At 58.4% G+C, this 12066-nt stretch overlaps 1 protein-coding gene across 1 annotated transcript in view; it reads left to right on the top strand.

Moving 5' to 3' along the window:
• Positions 1–12066, top strand: part of PPP2R5C (protein phosphatase 2 regulatory subunit B'gamma) — an 87407-nt gene that overhangs the window by 73618 nt on the left and 1723 nt on the right. The window contains exons 11-13 of the mRNA XM_029950822.1: positions 1672–2120; positions 3240–3312; positions 7411–7527. Coding sequence (XP_029806682.1) covers positions 1672–2120; positions 3240–3312; positions 7411–7527 — 639 coding nt within the window. The remainder of the gene's footprint in view (positions 1–1671; positions 2121–3239; positions 3313–7410; positions 7528–12066) is intronic.

Genomic DNA, 12066 nt, shown 5'->3' with positions numbered 1-12066 from the left:
GCAGGCTCCCTGTCAGCAGACTGCCCGCTGGTGCCCGTGTCTTTTTTTTTTTTTAATGTTTTTATTTATTTTTGAGAGAGAGAGAGACAGTATGAGCAGGGGAGGGTCAGAGAGAGAGGGAGACACAGAATCTGAAGCAGGCTCCAGGCTCTGAGCTGTCAGCACAGAGCCCGACACGGGGCTCAAACCCACGAACCATGAGATCATGACCTGAGCCGAAGTCGGACGCTTACCCGACGGAGCCCCCCAGGCGCCCCGGTGCTCGGGGAGCGAGACTCGGGCGGCGGTGGCCAGGCCCCCTCCCGCTCACGGGGTCTCCCGCACCCCCTCCCGCCGTCCCAGCTCACGTCCTCGCCCCTCCGCCCCTCTCGCTCGGCCACCATTTCCCCATCTGAGACACAGGAGAGTGTCGGCCACACCTCGCTGTTCTGTGTTGATGCGTCAAGGAAATCAGTGTTCATGCACAGACAGCACTTTGCAGCGACCTTCACCTCGTGGTGAAGGTGACAGATGCAGGTCCCAGGCGCCTCGCAGGCGGCCGCTGAGTGTTGGAGGTGGCGCCCGGCCGTGGGGGCCGCGGCGACGCTTGTGCCGCAAGACGCAGCCCGCCACCGGACCCTGGGCGCCCGGCCCGGCCGACCCGTCAGTGCATCACCTGCCGTGACCTTTTCTTCGCCACGTGCATTCCTCGTTGCGCTCAGCGGGGGGTGGCAGAGGCCTCGGAGCGCAGCCATCGGCCCTGTGTCATTTCGTGTGACAGGAGAGTCAGCAGTGGCCGCTGACTGGCTGCAGACCCGGCCTGCTGCAGAGGGAGAAGGCTGTTTTAAGTGTTTCCAAATACGAAGCGAGTTAGGAGGTAGTTGTGAGCCGGGCAACAACACAAGAAAGCACGTACCGGCAGGGTCCGAGAGCCGAGTGGCTTTGCTGTTGCTCACAAGGCCGCGGGCGGGCTCCGCGGGCAGCTCTTGGGTTTTTGTTTTTTGGGTTTTTGTAAATTTATTTTTGTTTTTTTATTTATTTTGAGAGAGAGAGAGAGCACGAGCAGGGGAAGGGCAGAGGAGACACAGAATCGGAAGCAGGCTCCAGGCCCTGAGCTGTCAGTACAGAGCCCACTGGGGGCTTGAACTCACGAACTGTGAGATCATGACCTGAGCCGAAGCCGGACGCTTACCCGACTGAGCCCCCCAGGCGCCCCGGGGCAGTTCTGCACACCCCACCGCGGTCCCCTGTGGCTGCCGTCCGCTGGCGAGGGGGACTAGCCTCCCCTCCCGAGCCCCCTGGGTCACAGAGCAGCCAGGCCCGCCCCCTCTCATGGGGCTCAGAGCCAGGGGGCCAAGTGTCATCAAGCTATCTTAAATTCTGCCCTCCAGAGCTCTGTTTCAGCATGATTAAAACCTTTTCTGCTCTTAATAAGTTTAAAAGTAAACTGACAGTTTTGGGAAATAAAGTATTTTCCGTTACTGTCCCCAACACATTCCAGTTTGTCTTAATTATGTATGCCATTTTCAGGTGTTTATCTTTAAGAGAGAAAGAGCGTGAATGAGAAAGGGGCAGAGAGAGAAAGAGAATCCAAGCAGGTTCCGAGCTGTCAGCACAGAGCCTGGCGCGGGGCTCAAAGTCACACACTGAGATCGTGACCTGAGCTGAAATTGAGAGCCGGACGTTGACTGAGCCACCCAGATGCCCCTTCATTGTATTTTTTCAAATTTCAACATTTTTTTATTCTGCTTCCAAGGAAAGTGGCTTTGGGCTGCTGTCGGCCCGGACACTGCACCGAGGGGCCTCGGGCCGGGGTGCTCAGGGAGGGCCAGGCGGCTCGACGGGCTGTGTGGACGCAGACTCAGCCAAACCGCCAGGCTCCCGTTGGGAAGCCGGGGGGCCTGGGAGACTAGGGCCGATGCGGCGGCTGGAGAGCTGGGGGAGAGGAGGGCTGTGGCCGCGCAGGGCGAGGCGGGGAGGGGCGGGGGGTGGAGGGCGAGGCGGAGCGAGCGGAGCCTGAACTCGGGGTCTGCTTCCAGGACCATACACGGCCTGATCTACAACGCGCTGAAGCTCTTCATGGAGATGAACCAGAAGCTGTTTGACGACTGCACCCAGCAGTTCAAAGCCGAGAAGCTCAAGTGAGTCTCTCCTGGCCGCGCCGCTCCCTCGCGGGTGTGGGCTTCCTCGGTCCGGGTAAACCTCTTCTGTTGGTTTGTCCGAAAAAGCCCGTCACGTTAAAGCAGAGTCGGGTCTCTCCCATGGAAACACGAATGAGAACGCGTTGTCTTCGCTTATTTCCAGAGAACGTCCCTGTGCCCCCCACGCTTCCGGCCAGTTGTCTCTGCAGACGTGTGTGCGGCCAGGGACCCGAGTTTCAGAATTTTTGCTTTTCTCGGGAACACGTAAGGGCGGTGAGGTGGAGCAGTTTTAGGTTCACGAGGCAGGGGTCGGAATCCTGTCCTGTCGGATTTCTGGAGAGGGCAAGCGCCTTCCGCTGTCCCGTTCATTCGGTAGATGGCACAGACGTGTTCACCCGCACGCCAGGCCCTGTTCTGGCAAGACCACAGGGCATGAAACAGAAATCCTTGCCCTCGAGGGCGGTGTGGGGAGGGAAGACGGCGAAACCCCCCGAAGGACGGTGTGGGGCGGTCCGCCGAGCAGGGCAGGGGCCCGGGCAGACGTGCGCACGGGGCCTCCGGGCCCTCCCGGCTGAGCCCGGCCTGCAGACGCCCCCGGCCGTGAGAGGGCCAGTACCTTAGCTTCCTGGGAAGGATCTTGCAGCACATTATCCAGGTTTAAAAAAAAAAAGCTGGGTCCAGGTTAAGTGACTCCCCAGAGGTCAAAGGTCGCGTGATGCACTGGCCAGGAACCGGGTCTGAAAACTGTTCCTTTTTAAAGCCGCCCGTGTTGGGACATCGGCTCTTCACCTCGGGGCCTTTACGCCGTGGAATGGTCTCACCTGTCACGGCTCCGTGAGCTTTTCTTCAGAATTAGGTTCTGGAGAAACAGCCAGACCAGGGGGCACCGAGACCTCAGTGTCCTCGGGGAAGCGTTCCCTCCGCTCCTCAGTTAAACGTCTTCTCCTCTGAGTCTGGGTGTGTTTTGCTTTCATTTTCCGTGTTGACATATACTGTGAACACCACCGGGCGGTCAGTGGTGTAGAAACCAGAAGGTGACTGTGTTGCTGACCGTGTCCGTGTTTCCTGTCTTGACCGTGTCCCTCTCTCTAATGCCAATGACATTTTACTATTTTTCAGAGAGAAGCTAAAAATGAAAGAACGAGAAGAAGCGTGGGTTAAAATAGAAAATCTAGCCAAAGCAAACCCCCAGGTACTAAAAAAAGTAACGTGAAAACGTCTAGGGTCTTAACTTGAATGTTTTTATGCGACAGGAATGTGGCTTCAGCGCGGGCGGGGCGGGGGTCCGCTTCACTAACCTTGTATGTGGAAATGGCTGCAATAAAATACTTCTCAACTTTTGTGCAAGTAACTTGTTTTGCCCTACCAAGTTTTTACCACAGAATTGACCTTTTTTTCCTCTTGCTTTTTAATAAGATCTAAACCTTAACCAATACGCTGTGGTAAAAAGAAAACCAAGATACAGCCTCTCTTGTGGGCCAAGATTGTAACTTGCCTTCTCCTCACAAATGTCATGGATGATGTAGCTCAGATGGTCCACGGCTTTCTTTCTAACATCTCAAGTAATTCTAAGACGGGAACGTAGATGTGAAATAGGTGGAGCACGAAGTTGGCGTCCTCTTTCCCAAAACTCGGTTCCTGTACGCTGAGCTGTTTAATCGTTAAAAATTGCCTAACATCTGCCCTGTTAGCCACTAACCCTCTCTCCCGTCCTCGCTGGAAGGTTCCGCGGTGCTCTGGCAGGCGTGTCTTCCAGGGCTGGCGAAGCGGTGGCCGCACAGGGCCCACCCTGGGGCTCCCAGGACGACTGGGGGTTCTGGGTGGTGTGGTCCCGGGTGTGCCCCCTGGGGCTGTGCCCATCTGGTCACCGCGGGGCCGCGTTCCTGACGATCGTCTGTGCGTGTCTCTGCGCGTCTCTGCCACAGTAACAGTGCCGGCGGCCCTCAGCCTCCCAGAAAAAACTGCCCTTGACAAGAGCCCCTCGGTGCCCTCAGGATCCTGAGAGGTCAGGTCAGGTGGAGCTAAGCCATCTGTTTCCTCGGGCCAGAGGCGGGCGAGAGTCGTTTAGTCAGTTGGTTGTGCTGGTCTTATGGCTCTATGACATCTCATGAAAAGTGACACATGATCATGAAGTTAAAAGTGTGTCTGATCTATATAATGTGTCAAGCGTGTTCCCGCCAATAAAACCACGTTCGAGACATTCCACCTCAGGAAAGTCGAATGACATGAAGCGAGGCCTTCCCTCGGCCCCGGACCCAGCCCTCGGCCTTTCCCTAACAGGCCTGTGCTCAGCCGCACAACTGCTCTGTGCACCTGCTGCAACAGAACCGGTGTTGAACGTGAGGTTGGTCCGCCAGCGCAGTGAGGGCACAGGCCTGGGGCGGGCGGAGGCGGAGGGGCCCTGCCTCAGCCCTGCACCTTGGGCAGGCGGGCGGGAGTCCCCGTTAGGACCGCCAGGCACTCCCCACCACACACGCCCCCAAAATCGACCGCCTGAAAGACAGGTGAGGTGTATACAAATCAGAGAGGCTGGTTTTATTTATGTCGCCCGAAATGTAGAGTCATCTTGTGAAAACGCGCATGAAGCTTTCACGTGACAGACGGACGAGGGCCGGCCGGCGGGGTGGCAGCGGGGCCTGGCCTCCCGGCACGGTCACACATGCGCCTCCGAAACCGCTGCCGCTCTTGCTTCCCTTTCCCCGAGCTGCTCCCGAGTTTCCGTACGCGGCACGTTCACTCCTTGGGGCTGCTCTGCAGTGTCCCAGGCTGGGGCGCCGAATGGCCCCGGGCTTCCCCCGCGGCAAACAGGGTGCTCTGGGCGCTGTGCTGACCGTGCCCCGCTGAGACCCTGTGCGCGTGCAGCAGTCCCCCGTGCGGGGTCTCCAAGAGGAAAATACTTCATGGGCTAATGTCTCAGACTGAGAAGCAAGGGGCTTGATTTTCCCTTGAGGGAGAGGGCATCTTGTCTGAGGTCCAGCCCTGGCTCGCCGCCTAGAACAGCAGCAACAGGAGGTCACGACCCCGGGGACGGCACGCCTGCGTCCTGTGTCCGCCGTGGCGCCCATCAGGTCTTCCACGCTTTGGCTCCAGGTCACACCTGCCTTTTCTAGGAAACGATTTCATGGCTGCTTTGTCGGGTGCCCGCAGCAGAGCCCTGTCCGCTCGCCGACCTGAACCTGGAAGTCCTCCCCAGGCCACCTGCTCGGCTGCAGGAGCGCCCCGTCCGTCCTGCTGGGCCGGGGGTCTGCGGCGGCCACGGAATGGTCGCCTGCAGCTGCCAGACCAGCTACGGGGGCCCCGTGGGGGGTTAATGTCCCGCATCGTTGAGGTTTTTTATAAGTCCTGCAATACTGAGGATTTCTAACGTAAACGTGTTTTCCGACTCCCCAAAGAGGCCAAGTAACCGTTCGCTGCTTGCTCCTGCCCGACTTTGGTGGGAGTCGTGTGCCAGGAGGACGCACTTGTGTGCGGTCGGGAGGGCGGGTGCGGCGCACTTTGCTCTGAGATGGGCCCCTCGGGGGGGACGTGTGTGCCCCGAGCCCCGCTGTGCCCACAGCCTCGGCAGAGGACCCTCTCCCGCCGGTGCCCGCTGCGTTGCGCTTTGCCCCGAGCCCCAGCGGGGACCGAGGGCCATGGGCGGAGGCCGGGGAGTGTGCACCGGTCTCCTCGGGGGAGGGGCGGCTGGATGGTTGGTTAAAAAGCAGTCCCTGCGCCTCCTCGTGAGCACAGAGGTTTCTCAGGCCCCTCCGGGCGCTGCACCTGGCAGATGGGCACCAGCTGGGCGTCCTGGATCGTGAACTTTCCTGAGAGACAAGGATGAGAACAGGACACAGCTTCAGGCTTAGGGTCCGAGCGGGGAGCCAGATGGAGGCAAAGAGGATCTATGTCCAGCGGTCAGATTCTGACCGGCGAGGAGGAGCCAGGAGGAGGCCTCTAACGGGGACGCGGAGAGACACCGTGTGGCTGTGGGGCAGCCACAGGGTCCCCGGCAGGAGGGCTGAGCCCATGGACGGGAGGTCTCAGAGGGGACTCTGAATCCGGGGGAAGGTCCTGGAGAAGAGAGAGTGGACGCAGGAAGCCGCTGTTGGCCGTGGAGGAGGGGCTGCGTGTGGCCTGGCCTGGGGACGAAGCTGGAGAGGCAGCAAAGTGGGTGCAGGCATCAGTGTCATAAAGGGCCAGGTGGGCTACTCAGACTTGCATTCCAGAAAGTTCTTTCTGGCAGCCACACAGATGGTGTACTGGGAGGCGCCTGCCCTGGGGGCTCTTGCAGAAGCGTGTGGCCGAGGCAGGGGTCGCCAGGAATGGTGGCCAGAGGGCCTTGTCTGAGGGCCCAGAGCTGTGAACAAAGGTGAAGCGGGGAGCCCCCAGGAGCGGGGAGCCGGTGGGAAGGGCAGGGAGGCAGGAGAGGCCCCGGAGGGCCTCAGGAGGTGGTGTTCCATCTGCTGTGCCCCTTGTGCCCACAGAGGCCGGGAGGATAGAACCCCACAGCTGGCTCAGCACCCGGGAGTCGCCCAGCCCTGGCGTCTGTGCTGCCGTTGGAGGGGCCGCAGGGAGGGGAGGGGCAGGGGCGCAGTGCAGGCAGCAGGGGCGGTGCGGGCAGGTCCCTCTGTCCCTCCTGTCACCCCAGCCAGGTGTTTGCTGCCACTTGCTGCCATGTGTGAAATGTCCGCAGGGACACCCGGCTCGTGGCTCCCTGACACCCGTGTCTTCCGAGCCCCCCCACAGACAAAGGGGACACATAGCACACTGTAGCCATCACAGCAGCCTTCTGAGGTGACCTCGCCGCCCCAGTCCCCCTCAGAGACAGAGAGGCCTGTGGCCAGAAACCCGTGTGTGGCTCCAGAGCCCAGGGACAGCGGGGCCCAGGGCCGCCCGGACTCGCAGGCACGCGGCCTTGCCCTCAGTGCCCGGCCATGACCGAGCCGCCCAACCTGGCTGGCGGAGTGCAGCCGGAGAGCAGGGACGCCGAGGGTGTGGACGTGGGGTACGGTCGATAACCCGGTGCAGGGGTGAGGCCGGCAGCTGCCTGCAGCCGGGGCGGGGAGGGGGCTATCAGCAGGGAGTGGTCCAGCTGAGCAAAGACTCTGGCCTGGGACTGCGTGGTGCTCCTTGCCTGGCCGTGGGCCTCGGAGAATGGAAGCGCTCTGGATTCCGTGGCGCTGCCGGGCCGGCCGGGAGGTGGGGGGTGGGGAGGTGCCGGCGGGAGGATGCTCCCTCCCCCCACCCCGAGGCCGCTGGCATCCAGAGCCCTGAGCACCAGCAGAGAGTGACTCCGAACTTCGCGTTGCAGCACACAGTGTGTAGTCCCGCCGGCACCGTGGGCGGCCCGGCTGCAATGGACACGGACGGGCCTCCGGGTGAAGACGTGCAGATGCTGAGACAGACAGAGAAGGGGGAGGCTCGCCAGGTAACAGGGCGCAGGGCCGAGCCGGGCGCGCTGGGTTTGCCTGCGAAGCGCTTGTAGGAGGTGACGGGGTCTCCGTCGGCGCCTCGGTGTGAGCCCAGCGGGAAGCTCCGCGTCAGTAAGCTCAGACGAGGTAGCGGATCCGCACGTCCCAGCGATCGGACGACCAGACGGAACCTTGGAGGGTTGAGTCCGTGCCTGAGGTTGTGATGATTTTCTTCGTTTTTATTAACAGTAATAATCTCGTCTTTAGCTGTTAGTTAACCCGGGCAAAAACCAGACACTCGGCAGTGGTGTCTTTCCACTCTCTCCCGGCCGCACCGTCCCCCGTGCAGTGGCCCAGGGGCGTCCCCTGTCAGTCCCCCGTGGCCCCAGGACGGCAGGCGGAGCCCCGTCTTCCTCCACAGCAGCGGAACGGAGGCCGCCCTGCCTCCCTGGGCCGTCAGGAGCCAGGGACGCCCGTGGGCCGTGTTGTCGGCAGGACCGCCCCCGCCACACCTGCGCTCAGGTTTGTGTCCACGGTGGCAGAAACAGAGGTTTAGATCACCGCTGGCCCAGAGACAGTTTTCTTACTATATTGGGAATGTGTACAATTTGGGCTCTAAAGAGGGGCATGTGCTGAGTCCCTGCCTGGGTGCGAGGGAGCCTGGTGACTGTGGGCTCTCTGAAGGTTGCCTGCCTCTCTCCAGCTTGCGGAGCCCAGCACAGTGCCGGACACGGGCCTCTCTGACCCTGAACCGTGAACCCCCTCGGGCCAGCTCGACAGTCCCTGACGGCGGCCGCCACGGCCACGGGCCCCGTGACCAGCCGCCCGAGCTGTGCCATCAGCCGAAAGCACGGGAGCTCCCGGGCTCCGTGTGAAGAAGACAGTGTAAAAACACCTCACCGTCACTTTTCCTATGCTGCCATGATCATAGTCTTTTGCATATAACGAGTCAAAAAAAGCATACCATTACAATTAATCTCATCCATTGCCTTTTTCTTTCTTAACGTGACTACTAGAAAACTTTGGAGTTCCATACTTGGAGCACGTTATTTTTCGATTGGGCAGCACCAGCGCAGACTCCTTTTCCAGAGAGCGGCCCAAAGAGGCGGCCCCGCTGACCACACCCACACCTGAACCTTGAAAAATACGGCGGAAAAACGCAGGACATTCCTCGTAACTGTCAGGAACCGAGTTTTTACTTAACGCAGTTAGACTCCATCATTTCTTTATGATGAATGTTCTCAGCAACGAACGCATTTAAGAAAAAAATTATATTTTTTTCTTTTTTTTCTCCCCGGGACGGGAATTTGAGGTCATTTTTTAAACTACCATTTTGGTTTTACGGCTTAACGTGTGCTAGAGCCGTGAGAGCTAGGAGATCAAATCCGCGCCCCCTCCAGGACGCTGCCAAGACTTTGTGGCCACGCGGACCGCGGAGCTGGGGGGACAGTGAGGGTCTGTGGGCGAGTTCTTGGGCACCAGTTGTTGGGCTTCAGAGGCTTTGGGGTTGGGTTTTTTTTTTGTTTGTTTGTTTGTTTTCTGGTGCACCCTTTGGTCCAGTGCAGGAAAAGAATGAGCTGTGCCCACAGTGTGATGGGGTGTCCATCACGCTCCTGTTTATGACTTAAGGCGACTGTGCAGGATTAAGTGTTCAAGAATGCATCCTAACCTTGAGTGACACCTGCCTCTTGGAGGGAACCCTCGTATCTGCGGGCCGGCCAGTCCCGAGCACAGCGACGACCACCGGGTGCGTGCCCCCGGCCCTCAGCCCCGGGGGGACGCTCCTCGGAGCCTGAAGGGGGCACTCTCCAGTCCCCTCCCCGCGCAGCGCTGAGGAACAGGACGCAGAAGGGGCATTTTCTAGAGAACTCTTGTATCTTGACGCTTGAAGTAAGACGACAGAACTAAGGTTTTCCGCGTGTTCGACGGCCCTACAGAAATCATGTCCCCACTCTCCCCTCTTAGGTGTCTGTGCTCACATCCCTGGGTCAGAAGACTCGATGCCATTAAAATACCACCAAATTAACGTGATCTCGATCAGAATCCTGGCGCACTTTTTTTTAATGACATGCGGATTCTAAAATTCATGCGGGAGGACCTAAAACAGCCAAAACAGCTTTGAGAAAGAATTCAGCTGGAAGTCACACCACCGGCTCGAAGACTTGCCGGTTCCTACAGACCGGCTGAACCCGCCGCCCCATCTCAGACCATCTAGACGAGTAGAGCACAGGCTCTTCGGAATAACATTTGACATAATAGGCGCTTCTGAATTTGAGAATTGTCGGAGTCATGTTCTTGACACTCAGAAACTTGTTCAAGCAGGGAGAAGACCCCTAGATGCAGGAACGTTATGTGCACAGTTTGGAGACCAAATAACAGCTAAAAATTGAAGTTTGAATAGTTTCGGTGCTCTTTTCATTTTGCTTTTGGCTCATTTTATTTTTCCAAAATAAGTCCACACTTCTTTAAAAAGTGTGACTTTTTGAAGAGAAGTGTGACTTGAACGTCAGCCAGGATGGGAGGGGAGAGAGGTAAATGGCAGAATTGTGCCGGGGGGGGGGGCGGGGGGGGCCGTGGTTGGAATTTTGTAGAGAAATTCAATTGTATATTGACCTGTGAGAGCCACAATTTGTTTTGAGAAACTTGTGTAACCCTACAAAGAACATCCAAAGAAAAGGAGTAAATTTCACGTGAATGACATCTGCCGGAGACGTTTAAAATGTTTACAGTTCTCAGTTTTAACAGTCGGTCGGGAGAAGAGTGGTGCCCACCATGCGGATAAGGAAGGTGTAGACAGACGAAAGGCTTCCGGGAAGCGAAGGGACAGCGTGCTCAGTACGTAGAGTGAGTCTAGGCCTGTGTCCTCGGGCGGAGGCCTGACAAAACTAACGTTGGACGTGAAGTATTTTCCCGCCTCCCCCTGTCGCTCCAGCTTGGGGTGGGAAGACCAGTGGGGTCCCTCAAGAAACCCCGACGGGCTGTGTCCTCAGTGGCTCCGTAAGAATGTGCGCCATCATGTGTCCCCAAGCCCTGCTCTTCTGCTGCCACTTGCTGTGTGAACCTGGCCTTTCACGCAGCCAGCAGAGGTCCGGCCTCCAGCCCTTGCTCTCCGCCTCCCCCTGCCTCCCCCTGCTGCTCACGCTCTCCCCTCCTTCCCTGTCTGCTGTTTCTGGTCTTTTCCCTCTTGTGCTCCGTGTAAATGACCCTCTGCTCCACCAGCCAGTCCGAGATGCCCGCGGGGAAGGGCCCGGGCGTGCCCAGCACCCTCGCTGACCCTGCGGGGGCTCAGGGGTCCTGTCTGTTCTCTCTGCCAGCACCTGCTGGCTCTGGTTCCGGGGTTTTTACTGTTGCCTTTTTCCGTCTAAACGCTGCTTCTCCGGAATGAACGCCTGTCCCCACGGTGATTAAAGACTCCCAGGACATCGAAGTTCTGGCTTCATCTGGCCTCGCTTTGGCGTTGTGTTCCAGCTCCCCGTGGACCAGACACGAAGTCCAGGGGAGGAATTCCCCTCTTGGGTGTCCTGTGGGCCGGGAGCAAGCATGTCAGCACCAGGCTGACAGTCCCCCAGGGCACGTGCCCCTCGCAGCCCCTGACCCGGCGCCGGCTCCCGCTAGTTTCCAGGGAGAAACTCAAATCCCCAGCTTTGCTGTAACTGAGTGTTAATATCCAAATGACATTTCTAGAAATATTCCTAAAACGTCTCACAAAGTTCCTTCTGAGCCTTGACATTAATGCTCTTCCCGGAGAGAAATTGCAGAGAACCCCAGGACACGTTAGCTCCGCCAAAGATGTGACCTGTGCGCATTTGACTTCTCTGCAGGCTCGGGGATTGTTCTGAAAAGGCAGGAAAAGTACACTTCCGTCTGCTGAGGTTAGATATCCAGGACGTGTGAGAGGCTGTGGTCAGAGCCTTCCTGTCCGGAGACGGGCTTCACACGAATATTCTCTGATAAGGCGTCTGCGCTCTACCACGAAATACCGTGTTCTCTGTAAATTCTGACGCTGAGCAGAAAAGCTTGGTTCTGGTTGAGGTTTCCAACTGGCAGTTTTCGGTGTATATGTCATGTGTCGATGACTTAGCTCGCTCCATTTCAGAAATACTAGCATTAATGCAGGAGCCCTGACTCAAAACCGAGTGATTTGTCGACTTGTTATTCGTGGAAGTATGGGCGCTCTGGGTAGAAACAGCCCGGATCAGCCCACCACCCCACCCTCTTTCTTTGCAGAGTCACGGGGCTCGAAATCCTCATGCAAAAATAGGAATCTTTTTTAAAAATGGGTTAGTGAAGGGGCACCTGGGCGGCTCAGTTAAGTGTCTGACTTTGGCTCAGGTCATGATCTCATGGTTTGTGAGTTCGAGCCCCGCGTTGGGCTCTGTGCTGACAGCTCAGATCCCGCTTGGGATCCTCTGCCCCTCCTCCACCTTCTCTGCCCCCCCCTCTCTGGCCCCCCTCTCTCTGTGTCCCCCCCCCTCTGTCCCCCCCTCTCTCTCTGTCCCCCTTTCTCTGTCCCCCCCTCTCTCTGTCCCCCCTCTCTCTCTGTCCCCCCTCTCTCT

The sequence above is a fragment of the Suricata suricatta genome, chromosome 9 (genome assembly GCF_006229205.1).
Source record: "Suricata suricatta isolate VVHF042 chromosome 9, meerkat_22Aug2017_6uvM2_HiC, whole genome shotgun sequence".
Classification (NCBI taxonomy): domain Eukaryota; kingdom Metazoa; phylum Chordata; class Mammalia; order Carnivora; family Herpestidae; genus Suricata; species Suricata suricatta.
This window is presented reverse-complemented; position numbering and strand designations above follow the sequence as displayed.